The 22,448-nt window shown below is 38.5% G+C and overlaps 1 protein-coding gene across 11 annotated transcripts in view; it reads right to left on the reverse strand.

Annotated features, from left to right (window-relative positions):
• Positions 1-22,442, reverse strand: part of Cfap20dc (CFAP20 domain containing) — a 227,666-nt gene extending 205,224 nt beyond the window's left edge. For all 11 annotated transcript variants that reach the window (XM_010643156.2, XM_033757023.1, XM_010643159.3 and 8 more), the window contains exons 1-4: positions 22,393-22,442; positions 19,929-20,018; positions 17,299-17,392; positions 8,614-8,686 (exon numbers count right to left, since the gene is read on the reverse strand). In XM_010643156.2, coding sequence (XP_010641458.1) covers positions 8,614-8,686; positions 17,299-17,392; positions 19,929-20,018; positions 22,393-22,413 — 278 coding nt within the window. In that variant the 5' untranslated portion in view covers positions 22,414-22,442. The remainder of the gene's footprint in view (positions 1-8,613; positions 8,687-17,298; positions 17,393-19,928; positions 20,019-22,392) is intronic.
• Positions 22,443-22,448: the final 6 nt, after the last annotated feature.

A 22,448-nucleotide genomic window follows, 5' to 3' on the forward strand; every position in this document is an offset into this window, starting at 1 on the left:
AAATTTTACCAGTTGTTCCTTAGACAAAGGTCTACTATTTAGCATATATAAAGAACATAAAAAAGTCAGACCTCCCAAATTTAAAAACCCAATTACAAAATGGGCATCTGAAATGAGTAGACATTTCTCAAAGAAATAAAAACAGCAAATAAACATGAAAAAATGTTCAACATCACTGGTCATTTGAGAGATGCAAATGAAAACAATGCTGAGATTCCACCTAATTCCAGAAAGAAAGGCTGATTTCAAGAAATCAATCAATAACAAATGCTGGTGAGGTTGCAGGGAAAAGGAACCCTTCTTCATGGTTGGCAGGAGTGTAGACTGGTGCAACCACTGTGGAAATCAGTGTGGAGAGTCCTCAAAAAACTAAAACTAGAAGTTCCGTAGTTACACCATTGTGATACATACTATTACAAACATGTAAAAGTGCTATTGTAAGATATGTTTAGGATTTACTAGATGTATTTCATTCCATTAATTTCAATAAATTCAAATAGAGTCTAAAATAATTGTATATCCAAATTTAAAATTCCACAATTTATAGAAAAAAATTCCAAAAATCAAGAACCATAGAACTACCACCCCTCTTCACAGGGGCGTTCTTCTTGTATTTCTTACCCACCAACTTGATCAGTGCCCAAATGAGTCCCAGAACACATTTTAGTTGCTAATGAGGAATCCCTTCCTCCTATATTATAATAGTTTCACAATTTCCCATTAATGAAAATGTACTAAATTTCTATATACTTTTATAAATGGGAGTATATGGGTCTCATAACATACATAAGGTGTGATACAAATATAGTGTTTAAATTTTTAAAAATGTATTACAGTAAAAGACACAGTGCCATTAATGCATCCCAAAATTCCCCTTCACTTCAAACACACTTATACCATGTTCTGGCCACTCTCTGAAGCAGTTCTGCAGGACCTCGCCCATAAGTCTGTAGATGCATTGTTGTGGCTGATCCAGCCAATGAGAATACACCGTCATATTTTTAAAAAGCTACCTTTCCATTAGACGGCACTGGACAGCAGCATTTTACTGTATTTATTACCATATCTCATAAAAGACACTCATGAGAGACTTCCAGAATTGCTTGGGAGAACGGCAAGAATGGTAGGATAAGTGTGTTTGAAGCAAGGGTAAGTCTGAGAGAAATTAATGGTAATATGTCTTTCACTATAATATATTTTAAAAATTTAAACACTCACTGCATTTTTCAATCACCATTCATATATTGTATTGTTTCATAGGTGTTTCAAATCATTTTTATTTTGATTAAAATGATTCATTACCAGAATAAAAATAAAATACAGTAAGAGGGAAGAAGAGTCAATCAGAGGAGAAATTTCTCCTCATTTAGAAATGAGCCACGTATCATCAGGAGACATCTTCCTGACTCTGCTATACAAGGAAGAGACAGCACTGGGGAGATCTGTGATTTGCCGTGAGTCATCTTAAGTCGCGCCTGTTAGAGGAGGAGAAAGAGGCAGTACAAAGAGAAAGGCCTGCTTATTACACCACAATAACTGGAAGCCCACTTGCTTTATCTGCTTCCCTTGGGTTCTGTTTCTTCACGGGTGAACCCTTCTCTCTCTGCGTCTATGGTTCTGGGCATCTGTAGCTCATACAAAGATTCTAATGTCGGGAACTGCTGCAGTTATCTTTTAAAAAATCATTAGCATCCGCACTCAAATCAGAATCACCTCTCTGGTTTATGCTGAAAACCTGTATGAATCAGGTTAAGCAAGCTCCCAAAGCAAAGCTGCTTTTTTACCTTTCTTCTGGGATAAGCACCATAAACATTTCTCAAGAAAAACAAACATGCTGAACTCGTCTTTAAATGTTTCAGAGAACAATTTAAAAACTAAATATCATTGTACTGTTACTTATGGAGAAGTAAAAGTTATAAGTTAGTACTTAACATGCACTTAAGTACTCAGTAAACAGATGTTACTATCACCCCACTGTACAGAAGAGGTGACACAGAGAAAGCTCAGCATCCTACCTGGAGTAACTATGCTAGCGGGTGGCAGAACCAGTGAGTTCCCAGCCTGTAACACAACCCATCACAGGACAGTAACCTGGACCCTGACAACTGATGTGGCGCTCATTAAGTCTACAGTGCTTACCTATATGGCCTTTTATTAGGATTTTGCACAGTAGGTAATGAGGGCGGGCAGGTATTTTACTTTAGCTTTGAGCCTGGGTCTAGGTTATCTAAAGAGTACTGTAAAAAAAATTTACAAAAGTAAAATGAACCAAACTCAGATTCGGGGGGAAAAGAAATCACTTTTCGCAAACGTATGTCTAACAGATACAGCATATGCATCTGATTTCTATACTTGCCACATGTGTTATCTGAAAGTCATACAGAAAACCTATTTTAAGGCATGCAAATTTAGTATATTAAGAAAGTATGCAAAGCATGTTAAAGTGCTCTACTAATGCATGTAACAAAATATACTGATTATGCAAGTACATTTAATTGGATATAATTAAAATAATGAGGTTTAAATACTGGTGATTTTAAAATGAAAAAATAGAATGTGGAATTAGCCATGAGACATGTTCAAAATGCTAACGACACCTGTAGTGTTGCGGCTGCTTCGGTATAGAAACTTCTGGTTCGAGGGGAGCTACCACGGCCATTTCTGCCCAGCTCTAAACACAACGATTTGAGATGAATCCACTCAGTGACATAAAAGATTTCAGTAGGGAAAATTTTTTCCATTAAATAATATAATAATACTTTGTGTTTGAATAACAGCTCTTTTACAAATAACTTAACTAGATAGAAACTTACTTCTTTCAAAGGAAGGCATTGAAAAATAAAAAAGCAAATTTTCCACAGATCGAGGCGTCTCCGTGTGAATGGGCAGAATCTCAAAAGAGCACACCAGTGTTGCCCTGACCTGAAGATATCAAATTGAGGCATTCTTTCAAAGGTGGTGCCTTAAAGAGGCTGAAGATAATGGCGTATGGAAACAATGGGCCTGTACCTGTGAGGCCATGTTCACCGTACTTAGCTCAGAGCTTTAAGCAGCTTGCCATCTCCCCCAACCCTGAAGGAGGAAAGGCAGGCACAAATTCAGCCAGGTACAGAGCCTGAAATTCCAATGACATTTCTTTTCTGATTTCTTGGTCTAGCTCACTAGTAACAACACAGAAAAGATGTTTTAAGAGTAACTTTCATTAAATTTGCTTGAGGCTAAAGCTTTGATTGGTAGAATACTCCAATTTTCTATAATCAGGAAAGAAAATGGAAGTTTTAAGGTCTACATAGACCTAGATTTCCTAAAGTTTCTTTGAAGGAAACAAAACAAAACAAAACAAAACATTGGCTTCAATTAATTCTGGCAGTTAATTTAAAAGTTTATATTACCATTTACCAATGAGGAAGTGGGACACAGAAGTAAAGTAACCAATCCAAGCAATGTAATCAGATATGGGGAGAACACAGGAAAAAGACAAAATCTTTGAATTGAGCATCATAAATACTAGATAGAATTCCAGGTTTAAATCACGAAAACTCTATTTCAAATTCTGGCTACTGTAATGCAGACCTCACACAGGATCTGTTAAAATTTTTAAGGACTAAGTATACTTTTAGGAATGTCTCTCTTTTTAAAGGGATTTAATGCTTGCCCCATACCTTTCATCAGATTCCACACACCAGCAGTACTACAAACAGGTAAGGCTCACACCTGAGCCTTCTAGCAGTAATATTCTCTAGGAGCCACAGGCTACGAATCCCAGCTTCGCCAAACAGCACATCATATCTGCCACTCAGGCTTTCATAGTGTTTGCGACCCATATATCGAAAAAGCAGTGGCTGGGCTGAGTGAAAATGGGAAAAATAATGTCAGTTCACTGGAGGCGTAACAGTACAAAATGCCTTCCAGAATTCATCAAGATAATGACCAATTCGGGATAGAGAAAGGAACTAATGCACCTCAACAGTAGTTGGTAAAATGAATGCAAGTCCTATCCCCTCAAATGTAATACTCCAAAATCATTTAGTGTGATTGGCAGCATCAAATATAGCAAAATGGATTTCTACTTCAAGACACAGTGGGTTTTCCAAGAGGACAGGACCGGGTACTCCTCCTGCGCACCAGATATCTGTCCCGGGCTCTGAAACACCCACCAAACCCACACAGGGGGCCTACTGACTTCCCAATGACTTGATGATGCAAGTTGGAAGTATCGAAAAATGTAAGAATTTTGAAAAAACAGTTGTTTATTCAATTATTTACACTCAAGTCAAACCGACACAGCTAAACTAAAACACTTTGGAAAAGGAAACTGCAACTAATACAACAAAATAAGCAATTTAAAATGATTTCTATAAAAAGTGAGGGAGTCTTGTGGGTTGACAGCTTAACAATGAAATACATAAGATTCTGTTATTTCAGGGCCGGGGATTTAGCTCAGTGGTTTGCAAGTGCAAGGACCCGAGTTCAATCCCTGGTACCAAAAAAAAAAAAAAGATTCTTTACTTCTTCATGTGTCAGTACAGGAAACACTGCTGGCTTTGTGTGCAACATGTAACACATCTGGAAAACTGCTGGTCAGCTTGTGCAGTTCTGAAGCCATCTCACCGCTCAGAGGAGCACCATTTTGAATAATATCATTTTTAGATGTTACAGAAAAAGAGGCCTACACATAGACCAAAGTAAAGAATCAATAAAGAGGTGAAGTTGTTTCTTAGTTTTCATTTAAAAAGTCGAATATGGATACCATCACATTTAAGATCCAAAGTATACTAAAATAAGCTTAATTATTTTATAATGCTCAGGCATTTCTCTCTCAAAAGAATAAGGCAAAAAAACACCTTGGCGTGAAACACTCTTCTTCCTGGAACTCTAGTAATAAAACTGCATTGTAAGAAAGCACTAAAGAAGATAGAGAAGGCTTAGGACTTCCATCTTGTACTAAATTCAAATGAAATAGTTACGATATATTTACTACAAGTATCTGTCTGTACAGGCAAAAAAAAAAAAAAAAAAAAAAAAAAAAAAAAAAATTAGCCAGCACAGCACGGTGATACAGAGCACAGGTTCCAAGCGCAGACTACACATTTCAATCTTAACTCTAAGAGCTAGTGCTCTTAGAGTTTGTAAACTCTGGCAAAGTCCTTAACCTTTCTGGACTTCAGCTCCCTTTGCAATAAAAAACAAGTAATGATTATGAGTGCCAGGTGATCCATATTCTACGGATTGAGCTAAAATAGAAGTGTTTAGGATAATCTAATGCTTAGCTATATTGTAAATGTTAAGTTATTATTACTACATGTTAATTTCCTCATTTAGTGCTATGACACACCTGTGAGATGTTATTACTGTCCTCCTACTGGTGAGGTAAGTTAGATAATCTACTCAAAGCCCCACAAAAGCAAAGCAGAATTTGACTGCAGATCCATCCCCTCTTTTTTGTACCTTATACTTCACACGGTCTCCACAAATGTCACTCTTAGTCATTATAACATTTATCTAAGTGTAAATTGGTCTTTCATCCTCAAAATAAACTATATGATGACAAGGCTAGATCCTGCCATTTGTTAGTCCACCCACTGCTCACCCAGCCATATTTCAGAGGCTGTTATATGGCAAGCATGCGTTAAGACACTGGAGTACCGTGCTGAGTCATGGAACTCTTGGTCTACCGGAAAAGACACATAATCAATAAATACATAAATCAACTTATAGAGCTTTAACGAAGGAAAGGAACAGGGTGCTAGGAAGGATGTAAGAGATGAACATCACTTAGCTAGAGGAAGGAGAGAAGGGTTTAAAAAAAGGGCCTTTTGACAGAAGAGACCCTGCAGAGTAGGAGTTAGCTAGGCAAATGGATGGAGACAAACCACTTGCGCCCTGGACTCTAAGAAGGGACCTTACCCTGCATGTGAGGAAGGGAAAAAGCTACATGGCCAGACGAAGCATGAGCTCAGAGAAGAGTGGTAGGAGAAGAGCAGGGAGAGATGAGAGCGCAGAGCACACAGGAGTAATAAGGATTTGTGGGTTTATCATCAATTAAGTGAGTATTCCAGCTGCTTTTTAGAAAGATCACTCAGGCTGTGGTGTCGACACTGGAAAAAGAAAAAGCTGGGGAGTCCAATGGAAGGCTGGAACAGTCTATCATGGAAACTGTGATGGTGGTTTGGGACTAAGATGGTAGCAGTGAGGGCAGGGAGATTTGTACAGATTAAATAACAGGATTTCAGTAATTTGTTCACTGAATGAATGATTCCTCAAGCAGTGCTGCTACTGGTTCTAAGGCAATCATTAACCCACATGGATCACCTCTCCCTGAGCAGTATAATCATCCAGTGGCATGGGAGACAGGAAGATGCTGGGGATACAATTACTAAATTCATAAACCAGCTGGCAAAACTCCACTTATGAAAAGTTCTTGATGTATAAAAGGTACCTTTGTGAAACAAAATGCCTCTCCCATTTCGACAATGGAAAATTTTAGAAGCCAGCTATCTTTCTACTGTGTGACTTTCCAAGCTTGTTAGAGAAATGTATTATTTAAAATAGCCTAAGGCTATGCTGCTAGAAACACAGTAAAACACTAAGGGTGCTGAACAAAAGTCCTTTCATTTCAGGGGAAAAAAAAAAAGCTATGGTTGGAAAGAGAATCTACATTCATTATTATTATTCTACTTCCCTTCTGGTGAAAACATGGTCACTGTCATTACTTCCTAAAACAGCAATACATTTTAATTACCTGTTAGCAACAAATTCAGAGTCTATATATATACATTATATATGTATATATATTTTATAAACTGAGAAACTCATAAGGTCACAACAGAGAGTCTTCTCCATGTTATTTAATGATTTCAACGTTTGTCATTAAGATACTTCTTTTGCTAAAACTATAAAATTAAAACCATTTGGAAAATAAATGTTTGCCCATGTGGATATGAGAACATGGGAATCAATTATAGTGAACTGAATTCAAAATCTAATTGTTAATGCTAACACCTTTCAAGATAGTTTTCCATCCTTAAACAGGCCAAGAGTACTACTAATACGGTAAAGCAGAGATAGTCAGGCTTACTTAGCTATCAGCTGCTTTCCCGCTAGCACTCAATGAAACTAAGACACTTGATAACTTCTCAATAATTAAAGCTTTAACTGCTATTACTTAAAATTGTATATTGCCTGGGCTTGGGTGATCAGCTCAAGTGTCTGGGGGCACAAATAAAACTTCATTTTGCATCGAAAGAGAAGTCTCCCTGGTGCGAGATCCTGTTGTGAGGTTCCCCAAATATCCTGCATGGCTTTGATCCAGAGGCCAACTACCAGATCTCCATTACTGCTTCTGCAGAAGCTCAAAGTGCGGGTGGGAGAGAGGTCTGGAGAATAAAAGGAGCTAAACTAGATTTCTATGTGAGGAGCTTTAAAAGCTTACTACATAATTTGCCTTCTTCCATTTCAGAAACCACTTTTCCCTGCACTGAAAATAAAGCTTTATGTGGTACTCTCTGTACCTTTAGAATGTCTTTGGAGTCTTGAAAAATGCGTTTTCTGCAGAATCAGAAAGTGCTACACAAGAGCATCAGATAATGCTTTGTTCTTCTTACTCCAAGAACTATTTTAAAGAATCTTAGTGACCATGGCAGATGATAAAAGAAGATCTTAGAAGCTTAAAGAAGTTTAAAGGTGAACAAAGGTATAAAATTTTCCATCTATTCTTTATCATCCAAGAAAACAAGACTACATCTTATTAACTAAAAATTCATACTTCAGCAGCATACCAATAAATCATTAATATCCTAAATGATTATCAAATTTATGATAGTCTCATTTAATTATGCTCTTTTGTCTCTTTTAGTTGGCACCAGGAAAACTAGTATAAAATTATCTTCATTGATAAGTTATTTATTCTAACATGGAAAATAAAAATCATAAGCACAACCTTGAATTACTACTAAATACAAAAAATCAGAAGCACCATAATTTAAATGCAATAGGTTAAAGTGTACATATTCACTGATGAAATCTTAGACAATTTTCAGTTAAAATCTATGTGAATCTACAAATCACATACTATATTCATTCATAGTATTATCTCATACAGAAGCTAAACGGAGTAAAAATGTGTCTTTTCATTTTTGCTAAACAATCTAATAAGGCCAATTAAAACAAACACAGGTCATGATGACTACACATACACAGGCAGGACGAATACTGCATATCTAAACTATGGCAATTGGTATTTCAATCAGTTTTAAGCCAACCATCGTTGAACACAAACAGTACAAAATATAACATCACCCTTCATTTGAACCCAAATCTTAAAACTTTTGGACTCTGTACTTCTCCAAGTTATGGGCCAGTTATTGTCAAAATAAAACTCCTCTGACCTCTCCTTAAGTGGACGAAATGTACTTTCCTTCCCTAGAGAAATGTTAAGAGTATAGTGATATCTAAAGCGTACAATTAAATTAGTTTAATTGCTTCACATTGACTTGATCAGTCACTACTGTTCAACACAAAAGCTGCCACTGACAATTAATGCCCAGTAGCACTGCTTCAATGGATCAAATGTCTCACAAACATAAAACATAAGAGAAGTCACGTATATCTTACAGCAATTCAGTGGAGAAGTCCTGTCCCAAGGGTACGTAAATCTGAAGCACAAGAAACCTCTGGATCAGCCCAACTAGAACGAGAGGGAAAAGCACATTTCAGACGCTCAAACTACTTGTATGTGCACATAACAAACAATTGCACATCAGCAAGCAGAAGCTCCCAGAAATGGACAGACCTGCAATATCACTATATGAATTGTAACCTCATTATGAAAATGAAAAATATGGATGAAAATCAAGTTGGACCCTCACGAGAAATGTTGCCTTCTAAAGTGCCATCTGTGGCCTCGGTGAAATTTTTATAAAAGTTAAAAAATAATAACTTTTCATTTACTATTTTTATTAGGCTGCAAGAGAGTGTACACAGAACCCGCACTCAGCAGAGACATAACATTGAACTGCAGATTCCCGTCATGGTGGCCGTAAAAGCAGGTGGCAATTATTTGTATTCACTGACAGTTTTAACTGTACTTAACAACTTAATAAAAAACAGTAGATCAAGAAAATAATTCTAAATATGACAATGACAACTGAAGATTTGATAAGCCATTGTGTGTTTCATACGGTTTTAAATGTGTCCACACTGAGATGGAAGAATGTATTTCCACTTATAATACCTCTGTTCATTTAATATATTTTCAAGCCAAGAAAGAACTGACGGGTTTTATTCCCTATTATCACTGTCATTTATAAAAAAAAAATATTTGGAGAAAAACTAATCCCTATTTTTTTTAATGGTACTGGGAATTGAACCCAGGGCTTTCACACTGAGCTGTATCATAGACCTTTTTTAACTTTTTGTTTTGAGAGAAAAAGTTGTTATTGTCTTGCTAAATTGCTCAGGCTGGGAGCTGACTTGTGATCCTCCTGCCTCAGCCTCCCAGAGTGCTGGGATTACAGGTGTGCACCACCATGCCCAGCTCCTACGGTACTACTGATAGCTGAAATCTACAATTGGTTTTAAAAAATTGATTTTATATTAGCTACCCAGATCCATTCACTTAATGCCTTGTCTCTTAGGTTTATGAACCTTTGTTCTCTCAATTATGATACTCTCAACAGATGTTTAGCATCACATCTTCTAAAATATGCAATTAGGAACTTTTTATTTTGATGCTCAATAAATGCAGACATCTTCATTCTGTCTGTGAACTTCTATTTAAGCCAAGAGTACAGGCCAACAGGTGGATAAAAGAGGTCAAGGAAAGCAACTGGTCTAAAAAGATGCCATTTTCTATCTGTTCTAACTTTAAGTCTACTTAACAATTTTAAGTATTTTAAAGTAACAGTACATTTGGCAGTGTATATAAAGACCTGGTTTATACTTCCTACAGCAAACAGTTTGGCAAAATTCCTGAACAACCTAAAGAGCCCCTGTGTTTTATTTCAAACTTAGTTTCTAAATAATAGACTTATTGATCAGATACAATAATAATATTTTAATCAAACATCCAGGGATTAACTTTTATGTAAAAGTACTCAGCTTATAAACTGATCCACAGAGCCAACAGTAAAGCAGGGAATGTAATATAAATATGGATATAACAGGCTCCGGGCCTAGAAAATTCCCTAGAAATCTGATTTTGTGATATTTATGGGGACAGCCAGTGAAGCAAGAAGAGTTCTGATCTACAGAAGCAAGTGAGACACCAAAACGAGGCCAATTTAAATCAGCCATGGCCAATAAATCTCTCTTGCCCCTTGTACTGACTGGTCCTGCAGTGTTTTCCTGGAAAGACAGCTGTGAGATTACCAGGATAAATGAAATCCATCTTTAAAAGAGGTGCCTAATTTATGCTACCAATCTCACTGAATCAGTAACGTTCCCTTCAAATGCCAAGAGCTACAATACAGGGCATTTTTGTATGAGCGTTTTTAGAAATGAAAGATTCCTCCCCTCAAAAAAAGAGAGCTTTGTATTCGGCTTTCTCACATACAGAAGCCCTAGGTTCCAAAAGGTTTTGCTCCTGAGATTAAAAGAAGTACAATGATATGACATTGTGATGCTACGATAAAGAAAAAGTACTTCAGTAACATCTGACAGACCTGAGAGGCAGCAGTGCTAAATGAGCTCCACAGAAATAGTTTCTCCAGTAGCTCACTAAATTTAAACTGGCTCTTCAGTCTACATTATATTTCAAATCACTCTCTTTAAGTAATGCCAAGTGTGGAACTTCTGCTAATCAAAAAAGGTTCATCAAGTGTATGAAATATGTAAAAATGTTTTCTTTTTCCTAAAACATGCAGGTTTTGGTAGTTTTATAATCTGTTGTTTGCTTTAGACAAACTATTTTAAGGGGTTTTGTTCTTAGTCCTTCGGAATATTTTAAAATATAGTCATCTAGTAAAATACCACCTGAGTTTTAAGCCCTGCTTTCATTAAGGCAAACGAAAGAATGGACACCTGAGCACGTGCTACAAGGGTTGCATTGTGCAGACAGCAGGGGCGAGCGCACTGGACAGCCGTTCTCCACAAATGCCCCCAAAAAATCACAAGTGAATTCATCCCGTGACTCCTACCCCGGCTCTGGCACAGAGAGCACAACGAAGTGTGCCCCCCCACCCCACAACACAGAGTCACCACCAGTCAACTCCATCTGTAACCGCCGGCTAGTCTGCATTCTGTGGTCAAATGAGCAAACCTGTCTAGGGCCTCTGACTTTCATCTAAAAAATCCAGCCTACAATTTCGATTCACACCTCACAGAGTCACTGGTACGAATTAAATCAGCCCTATCATTCAGCAAAGATTTACTGAACACCTACTATGTATGAGAGCCACTGTTGAAGTTTTTTTTTTTGTTGTTGTTGTTGTTGTTGTTTTTTGAGACAGGGTCTCACTATGTAGTTGAGACTGACCTGGAACTCACAATGTAGCCCAGGCTGGTCTTGAACTCACAGCGATACTCCTGCCTCAGCCTCCCGAATGCTGGGATTACAGGCGTGTGCCACCACGCCCAGCTGTTGAAGTTTTTGCAGTAAATTTTTCAGTAAATAAATTCTGTCCTTATATTCTGGACTCATGAATCAGAAGGTCAAGGTTATAAAAGCACATAAGGCTGAGTCCTCAGGAGAGGAGGATGATGAGTAAAAGTTTTCTTTAAAAAAATTGGAATTCAGCCCGGTAGAATAAGATAGGCATTGGGTTTAGGAGTAGGAGGAACAAGTACCGAAGACAGAGGGAATGCCCCACTCTGTGATGGAAAAGAGGAAGTAGGGAGAATGAATTTACAGGGGCTAACGAGCTGGTAGGACAGAAGAGGAAGAGCAGGAGGAGGTAAGTCAGAAGAGAAGCAAGTGGGGCTTTGAGGGTCCTGTGGAAGGTATGGTCACCCTAAAATCAACAGGGAGCCCTTCAGTCACTGCTCAATGAAGATCTCCTTGAACATCTACTATGACGGAGGCACTGTTCTATGCACAAAAACGGACTGAACTGTCTCTGGCAGTAGTGCTTGCTTTGGTGATGGTAAGAAAACAATACACGACCTTAACAATGGCACAGTGCGTTAACTGGTGATTTCAGGAGAGGGTGCTGGAGGTGGCGCAGGGTAGAAGGGATCAGCAGCAGAGAAAGGAAAAGAAGCATGGGCTGTAACTTTAGTGTGTGTGCGTCAGGTGGGCCTCACCAAGAAGGTGGCATCCTACTGAATGCTTGGAGAAGGCAGAGGGGAGTAAGCCGTGAAGCCTGCTGGGGAAAGAAAGTGCTACTCTGGGTCAAATGGAACCTCTAGTTGCAGCTCTTTGAGGTATCTCCATATTGGTTTCCATAGTGGTTGCACCAGTCTGCACTCCCACCAACAATGGAGAGGGTTCCTTTCTCCCCACAACCCCATCAACATGTGTTATTGTGTGATTGCTTGATAGCAGCCATTCTTTGTGGGGTGAGGTGGAATCTCAGCATTGTTTTCATCTGCATCTCTCGAATGACCAGTGATGTGGAACATTTTTTCATATATTTACTTACTGCTTTTACTTCTTTGTTTGAGAAATGTCTGTTCATTTCAGATGCCCAGTTTTGAATCGGGTCTTTATACTTTGGGGGGAGCTGATTGTTTTGAGTTCTTTATATATTCTAGATAAGAGTCCTTTGTCTGAGGAGCAGCTGGTAAAATTTTTTTCCCACATTGTAGGTTGTCTCTTAGTTCCGTTGATGGTTTCTTTTGCAGTGCAGAAGCTTTTTAATAAGATGAGATTCCAGTTGTTGATTCTTTCTGCTAGTTCCTGTGCTACTGAGGATTTGTTCATAAAGTCTTTTCCTATGTCCATCAGTTGAAGACTGGATAAAGAAGATGTGGTTTTTCTATAAAATGGAATACTACTCAGCCATAAAGAATGAGAAATTAGATTCATTCATAGGAAAATGAATACATATTGAGGATATACTCCTAAGTGAAATAAATAAGTCACACATGTGCAAATACTGAATAGTTTCTTTGGTGTGAATAAATTATAATAGTACGTAAGATCCTAATGATATAATTGACAATGTGAAACAGGAAGAAAAGGGCTAAAGGTGTAGGGAAAGTGGGAAGGGTAGGGGAAAGGTAATAAGGGAAAAGAAAAAAATATGAGAAAGTGAAAAAATGGAAATAAAGTGTTTGTACATGGAGAGGAAAAGAGGGGGTGAAGGGAGGGCAGGGACAAGGGGATAAAATGAGAACCAAGACCTGTCATGTAAAGGTGCAAGATCCCAATAATGAATGTAACTGTAATGTATACATAAAATGTACCAATAAACTCAATGAGAAAAAAAAAAGTGCTGCTCTGGCTGGATGGCACCAGGCCATGGCTCATAACAGCAGATCCTGTACAGGGAAGGAGTAAGAGGAGGTAGGACCAAACAGCTCAGAGCATACCAGGTACGTAGCTGCCCTGTGGATACTTGGTTTTCACTCCGAGAGATGGGTCATTTTCAGCAGCGCAGTAATGTGATTTAAATGCTACTTAACAGTTGTGACATATAACCTTAGATGCTAATTGAAGAGCAGACAATAGGGAGACCGAGTCACAAACAGGGACACAAATGGAGGACAAGTGCAAGCATAACAAAGGTGCTCGGACCATGGAATAGCACTGCAGGTGGCAAGAAGTGGTCCAACTCTCAGTCTTCTTTAAAAATAGTGTTGGGCCAGGGATTCAGTCCAGTGGTGCCTCACAAGCAAAAGGACCTGAGTTTGATCCCAAGTACCAAAAAATAAAAATAAAAATAGGCCAACAAGATCTTCATGGAGTGAATGAAAATAAAGAAAAGTAGAAAATGATTTAATTGAGACTTCTGAGTAAGAGCAATTGAAAAGACAAGCAGCTAACAAGTGAAACGAGGCAGGCTACAGGAAGAGGAGACATTTCTAGGAATAAAGACCAGGAATTAGGCTCTGGATACACTGCATGTAAGCTGTCCATGGAGAAACATTGCATAAGCGGTTGAAGTACAAGTCTGGAGTTTAGAAGTTTCAGCTGGGAATATAAACTGCAGTAAGATAATGGTGACGTTCAAACCAATGAGCCCAAAGCCAATAACCAAGGGAGTAAATGTAGATAAATAGCAGGTCAAAGACTGAGTCCAGGGGCATTGTAACAACGTGAGGTTGGGCTAGAGACAAGAGGAAGAACCACAAAGGAGACCAAGAAAGACCTGTGAAGTAGGAAGAAATAGGAAGGTGGCCATCCTGGAAGAGTACATCAAGGAGGTGCCAGCTGCCTCAAATGCTGCTGATACATGAAGATGAGAGCTGAGAACTCGCCACTGGATTCAGGAATAGAGCACTTACTCATGACTTTGACAAAAGCACGGTCAGCAGAATGAAGAGATCAGAGCTCTGAAGGATTTTAAACAGAGGAAGTCATGACTTTAAAAAGAATATCAAAGTGGGGGTATGAGGAGAACGCAGGGAACCACCTAAAAGTGACCTCACCCCTACAGCAGCTCAAACTTGGATCAGCATGAGGCTTCAGAGATGCTGATGGCCTGAGACACCATTTGATTCAGATGCCCGGGCAGAAAAAGCAGAAAGTCCTGAAGACTTTCCAGATGACAGATGCTCATGTATGACAGAGCTGCTTCTCATACGGGCAAATCTATAGCACAGCCCAGGCTACAGCACATACCCAATGAATGACTCACTCAAGTTTCTTGAAGGCCAGATGGTGACAACAACAGATTATAACCCAAATTGTCACAGTGTTTTACGTGGCAAATTTAACTTATTGAACATCAGCTGTGCATCAGACACTAAATTGGAGGCAGAAGATGACGCCCCAGAAATGTGCACAATCCAATAATCATGTCACATTCTCTTATCTGATGGATGCTGAGTGAACAAAAAAGCTTTGATGTATTTAGAAATCCTCAAGTATAATTCAGAAATATTGCTTATGAACATTTAAACATCCATAATTTCATTATTAAACTTTCTTCCTAAGTACTCAATATAGTCAGAATCAACATGAAGTATCAAATGCCAAGCTTAGATAAGTAAAATGTATACTTACTCCTAAAACAGGAATACATAATGGTAAATTAACTTCATTTAGAAATGGTATTTGAAAATATGACATTTAAACTTAACTATACCAACCTCACAAGGGACTTCATTTTAATACAAGTAAAAAATAGCTATACATTTCTGTTATCAAAAATTCCAAATAATTAATCTTGAAGATACTAGCATAGGGTAAAGAACATAAACTGTTTCATTCGTAACAGTGTGGTTTGTGGTACAGAAAAGCAAGATTAATGTTTAATTACAGGGCAGAGTACAAGAAATACATTAAAAGATTCTTCTGCTTCTTGCAATTAAAAACCACCATATTTCCATTTAAAAAGGTAATTATAATATATTAAATTGGTTTCTGTGGGGAAAAAGACAGGTAAGTGCAGGAAAGGGGAGTTTGTACATAACCGCTTAGCCTTTGGCAGAAGAGAAATGTTTCTCAGAGACAAATGAGAAGTGAATGAATTTATCAATGACATGATTATGTGCACAGATGTTGGGGACATTAAAAGGAAGTACAGGTAGGCTTTATAAGTACAACAATAAGAAACAAAAGAACTAACACTGATGTAAAGTGGTTACCTGTCTCACCGAGTCAACATCCTGAAATGGATGGGCTGTGTTTCTTGCAACAATGAAGTACAGTTTCAGACGTTTCCCTCTAGCTTAATTTCTTAGTTTACTTCATTTATAAGTATAAATTCATGTGGAAATGAAAAAAAATCTTGCTATGAAAAACACAAACACAAACACACACACCAACTATAAGGAATGTCTTCTAGCTTTCTTCTTATGTTAATTTAGAAAGAAACCCTGGCAGCTGGGCATGGTGGCACATGGCTGTAATCCTAGCACTCTGGAGGCCAAGGTAGGACGACTGCAAGTTGGAATCAAGCCCTGGAAACTAACAAACTTAGTAAAAGTTTGTCTCAAAATAAGAAATAAAAAGAAATTAAAAGTCTGGGCTGGGGATGTAGCTTAGTGCAAAGGACCTGGATTTGGTCCTCTCAAAACTTTAAAAAACAAAACAAAACAAAAAAAACCAGGCATACCACTTTAAAGGAAATCATCTTCTCTCTATAACTTCTACAACTCAGTTTACAGGGTTAGAAATCTAAAACACATGTAGCCACTAAAAGTAGTGCATAAAGCACAGAGTCTATGTACATTTAGAAAGCTGAATTTAAATAAGGAAACTAGGTACCAACAGCAAGTCCTTTCACAGTGTCTGGCGCACAACAGGTATTCAATGAATGTTGTTAACATTGTTGTCTTCTCATCAGAGGACTAAGTAAGTAAATGATAAATGCAAAAAAGAACTATCTACTTATATTTGCTAAATCACCTGAACTCTATATTTAAAAGAGGACACAGCTCATGGAAACTATGTTTAATCATTCTAATAAACTGTATTTCTTAAATCAACCTCGCTTTATTCAAAGCCTAATCTGGGGGCAAAACCTTGAATTTTAACTCCATCTCTGCCAACACTGGGCCTCTGACCACAAATTTAGGTGAACTTTCAGATTTCTTCTGCTTTAAAATGCTAATGCCAATTTCTAAAGTGAGACCTGTACTCAACTCTTTGAGCTTTTTGTTAAGTCACACAATCATATGTGTAGTTATCAACTCGGGGTCTTTGCATTGATCTAAATCCTCAGCCCTTTGTTGTTGCTGCTGCTGTTGTTGTTTTGAGACAGAGTCTCCTAAGTTGTCCAGGCTGGGTTTGAACTTGCAACCTCCTGCCACAGACTATAGAGTGCTGGGTTTACAGGTGTAGTACACTGTGCCCAGCCTACCTGATTTCTTAATAAGGAACCAATCTCAGTTTGTTCATAAGTGGAAGTGCTCTTCTGAAGATTAGAAGAGCTAATACATATAAAAGGCTTAGAAAGTTAATGGTCAGAGTTAAGTGCTTGATAAATTCTATTATCATCATACTTAATGACTACTAAATAATCTTCTAAATCTTAAAAATACTTCTAGATTTCTAGTAGATAGAAAGGCAGAATATATTTTTTAAAGGCCTAGCATAGTGCCTGACATATGGTTAGTTTCTACATTAAAAAAACAAACAAACATCACTTTACATCAACAGATGCCAGGAGAATTCACACAAGTATGTATACCTGTTTATGAGGCACAAATGTATAAGTTTATCAAAGTTTCAATATTAAAAATTTTACTTACGGATTTGCTTATTCTCCTTTGGTAGTTGAATTTTGTTTGTTTGGCTGCTGCCTTCCAGAACAAACACAAAACTTTTAACTTCTTTATCAAACTCCTATAGAACAAAATGAAAACAAGCAATTGAAGTACATTTTGTTTAGCTTCTCCTATAAATCTGAAATTGCAAATTCAGAGGCAAAATGCCCCATATTCAAATGACTTAAGAGGCAGGTCCAGGCCCTGATGGCATCCTTTCCGTGACACTTGCTGGGAACTGGGACACAAAAGTCATACTGAACCACTTGGTAACTCTGCTTCGGGATCAAGACGTCTTTCTTTCAAATGACAGGAAGTTCTCCAACTTCAGGGATTCCCAAGTCACAGCACAGGTCTGAACATTGCTCCCTGTCATGTGGAGGAAACTGCTCGCCTCTGTTATATCTGGTATGGAATTTCTTTAATTTCAGACCATGTCTCACAAAGAAATAATCACTGAATTATTTTGCACCTTCAATAACGAAGACATTCTGTATATCGTTTACCTAAATCAGCATGAATTAAAATGTGGCAGTAAAGGATACCGAAAAAGCTAAGGTGAGAGAAGCAGAAAAGAAAAACCTGGAAATGAAAAACTTGTTATACACAAGATGCCAACTTCCATCAAAGTGGTAATGTGAGTGGTTATTATCTTGGGCAAATTCTCAATCTCTGAGTAGAAAGATATCTTTCTCACATTTTTGCAAATTCTCCCAGTCTTCAGAATGATACCAGGCTTTCTGTATATGTTAACAAATGCATTGTAATTAATGGCTGCTAAAACTTAAGTAACAAATTTCTATTATATTCATTATAAGAGTATCTCTATGTATTTGAAATGAACACACCAGGTATAGTTTTTATTCTATGTACAAGCTGGGCATATATTTGAAACTTTTTATTAACTTACTAAAACCTTCAATATGATCATAAACGACTGCATACTCTGGTTCCTGTCCAAAATTTAAACCCCGTCTCCTCCCTCATTCCCTTCTCCTTAGCCTCAATGGCCTTCTTTCAGTTTCTTGAAAATCTCAATCTCACTCCTGATGGAAGGGCTTTATATATATGCTTTTCCCTTAGCCCACAATGTTCTGTCTGCTGCTCCCACTCCGGCTAGTTGACTCGTACAAGCTGGGTATGGTGGCACACACCTGTAATCTCAGCACTCTGGGAGGCTGAGGCAGGAGAACACCAAGTTTGAGGTCAGACTGGGCAATTTAGCAACTTAGTGAAACTCTACCTCAAAATGAAAAAGTAAAAAAAAAAGGGGGGGTGGCTTGAGAGGTACCTCAATGTGAGGGCCCTTTTTAATCCCTAGTACTGCCAAAAAAAAAAAAAAAAAAGTTAACTCTCACAATTCAAATGTCATTGCCTTGGGGAAGCCCTTCCTGATATCTGTATTATACACTCTGGCAGTACCACCTGTCTCTCATTCATACTAACGACTAAGTAATTTTGAGTTATCCTCCCTGTGCCTTAATTTTATGGTCTATCTATAGGTATACAGCCACCTATCTCACAAGGAAGCAGTGTTTCCATTACATAATATCACACAGCATACACACAGAGTGTAACACTATGCTTGCAAGCTCTCAATAGCAGCTTTAAAAATAACCAAGGAAGAGGATCCCTACAAAAGCATTCTTGGTTAAAGAGGAGAGAGCAAAAGAAAGACGGGATGGGGAAAGATACAGGTGTTTTGACCTGGTGGCAGCAAGCTAACAGCTGTTTTTTCTCAAGCAGTCGTGAGATCTCCCATTGAGTGAGGAGGGCTTGTCCTAGATGTAGGCTGGGGCATGGGAGTAGGGAGGAGTTAGGTAGTCGGAAAGCTGAAGATAATGAAGAAACAGGGTAACTCTCTGGGCTGTTCAGGCTGGATGTACAGCATTACCAATGTAAAAGGCTACAGCTATTTTCTCCAAAAGTACTCAGGATCCCAGGTGGAGGCAAAGAAAAGACAGGATTCAGAAAGGGTTGGCTCATCAGGCATGACGAAAGGACAAGAGTGAAAGCATCCAACATCTTTACCAGAATGTGACTGAAATGAGAATTTGGTTTCTGGCTTGGAGGAAAAAGAAGTGAAGATAGAGAAAATAAATAAAACTAAACAAGGGCCAATGGCCAAAGGGTACTAATTAAACTGAAGAACAAACATAGTAGGAGTGAGTACCTGAGCCTCAAGAATCAAAGACAGGGGTCAGAGAGGGACAGCTTTGTGTCTCACTCAGTAATTTCAGATGTCTCGTGGTTTGTGGCAATAAGGTCTAGGGTAGGGCAGCAGGCATGGATGCTGCAGCAAAGTGGAAGAGGTCATTAAAGACGAAGAAATCAAGAAATGAGATGCTCGGGGCTTAGACAGACTTTGATCTGCTGCTGAAGTCACCCAAAATGACAGAGTAGGGCCTGGAATACAGAGAAAGGAATGAACTGTTTCCAAGTCCTAAACAGTGGAAGAGTGGCATTCAGGAGAGCTGCAGGCAACAGTGCCACAAAAGGCTTTCAAAGTACACGAATGGGAAAAACTGAGCCGAAATCTAATTGAGCTCTTTCTTCTACAATCTTCACTCACATCTCCTCTCAGGATTTATGTGGCTGTTGTATCAGACACTTACTTTCCAAATCAAGGATGGACTGCCAAGGATCTTCCATTTTGCTCCAGGATTTTTTCCTTGAGCACTAAAGATTTCAACAAATGCACCACCCTAGGAAAAAAAAAAGATATTTAAATTAACGTGAAATACAGTGTTAAGGATTAAACATCAGAGTCTAAACCCAGTGTTTCAGGCTTCTGTGGGTTAAGCAGATCTGGGAGGAAACACTATGCTTTCTTGTAAACCAGAAACATTCTCATTTGGATGACTTTGGATTAAGAGGTCTAAGGAACTTATTTCTAAAGCATGACAAACTTTAGATAAATTATGCCATATAAACATTACTGGTGAGGCTCATTTACTTCACATGTATAGATCAAGCTTCTACAACATTTTACGGAACCTGGACTAAAAGGTCTCAATTACTGAATTACTCAATTACTGAACTAAACCAACACATTCTTATAATTACTCAAGATTACAAACTTTCTGGTAATTGTCACTGGGGCTCTAGCATTGACTTAACTAATTGGCCTGGGAGGGACTGAACATCTTCATTCTGCAGCTGTAAAGCGGGTTGTTGGGTTACACAGGGTAGTAAACATAAACCATCAAGCACATAGCGAGAACTAGTACAGCCATCAAATATTATTTGAAAAAAAGGGGAAAATTAGTTTAGTACTGTTTAAAAAAAGGGATGGGAGGGATTTCGAGAAGGTTCTTATTTTGAGCATTTTGTATTATCTTTTTATTTATTTAATACAAATCAATTTGGATAAATATGAAAAGCAATAATCTGTGAAAGAAAAAGAATGAAGTATTTCTATAGACAGACTAGTCTCCATTGAAATTCGAAAACATGAACATGCTTATACAAAAAAATCTCTAAATATATCACCAGATATTCATATACTTTAATTATAAAAAGGGGAGTTAAATAAGATGATCTCTGAGAAAGTATTGCAAAAATTAAGAATGTGAGACAAAGATGAAATGTGGCTTGAATTATAAGCAGCAATGAAAGTTAATTTTTGTAAAGAATTTCCAGTTTTTATTTTTTTCTAAACACTAAGATATTTCAGCGTCTGAGTTTTAACACATAATTATGAAGACACTTAATTCCTCTTCCCTAGGCAGTATTATGTGCACAACTGTATATGGGATAGAATTACTGCCGTTTTTAAGAGCAGGTCATATTTCACTATGAATTTTAAATCTGAGACAGCTTGGTTTTTTAAAGGAGAAAACCTTTTATATTTGGTGAAACAGCAAACTTTTTCTCCCCACTTCGTTTACCTTGCTACGTTTTCCTGTGGCGGGCACATGCTTTTTAACAAGATACTTCACCTACAAGTAGTGTGACACATTCTCTACATTTGTCCTAACCCATTTAATGATAATACTGTGGGATACAAGAAAGAAAACTGCCGCCTACTGTACGGACCAGTAGTGTTTGGTGAAAAAGCAGAAGCAACAAAGAGGTGAAGACAGGGGAAGACAGGTTTAAGGTTAATGAGAAAGTTCCTAAGGGCAGGGCTGTAAATAGAAGTGAGGAAAGAGGGCAGGACAGGAGGCCGGGCCAAGGAAGAGCAGAACGGTAGATGCCCATGGAGGTGAAGAAGAAAGCTACGAAAGAAGACGCTCTACTCCAGGTGACTAAGGAACACCCAGAAACAGGTTCCTCCAGGTGTTATCCTTGGACCACCAACAAGAGAATCGCGTGAGGGAAGTTGTCAAAAAGGTAAATTAACTACCCCAAGTCTAGAGTTCTGACTCACTAGATCTGAGGGGTGAAGATCAGGTGTTCCACATGTTTTAAAATACTCCCAAGTGACCCTGATACAACCCAGCCTTTGCCAGTCACTGAACCCCAGTTCGGGGGAAAACTCCCCCCCAAAAAACCAAACAAACCAGCTCATAGTCACAGTGCCCTATTTAGATTCGGGGTTTAATCCACTCATGAATTCACTTATTCTTCTGGTGTATGTCCAGCAGATTACTTCTCATTTCCTTCTGAGATAGGAGGGCGCATCAAGAGCGAACATTCCAAGATAGGTAGTACAATACAGGGAGCTGGCGCTTTAGTACACGAGAAGGGACTGAGAGACGGAGGCAGAGAAGTAAAAAGAATCGCGATGTGTTCTTTACATGTACCAACTGCCCACGATGACTTATCACGAACTGCAAACATGTACTAATAAAAAATGGGGTGGGGGGCTCAAAATCTCTAGGCCATGCCCTGGAGATTCTGATCCAGGCTTTCTTGTAGGATGCAAAATCTGCACTTTAATCAGAATCAAGGCACGGACCTGGAGAGCGAAAGAACATAAAAAGTTATCTGCCCAGAGCCCTGGTTGCTCTTTTTTTGTGTGTCAAAATCGCCTAATTCTTCCTTCCCTCGGTGGGATGCGGTGGCCGGCCCTACCTCACTAGGTCCCCCGCCCCAGGAGCGCCACACGGTGGTCCGGAGAGGGGATCGGGTTACCTGGTACTCATTTTTGAACATTCCCGCCGGGGCCCGGGGCTGAGGGGGCTCAGGGT

The sequence above is a fragment of the Fukomys damarensis genome, unplaced genomic scaffold (assembly GCF_012274545.1).
Source record: "Fukomys damarensis isolate Sample0158 unplaced genomic scaffold, DMR_v1.0_HiC HiC_scaffold_28, whole genome shotgun sequence".
NCBI lineage: Eukaryota > Metazoa > Chordata > Mammalia > Rodentia > Bathyergidae > Fukomys > Fukomys damarensis.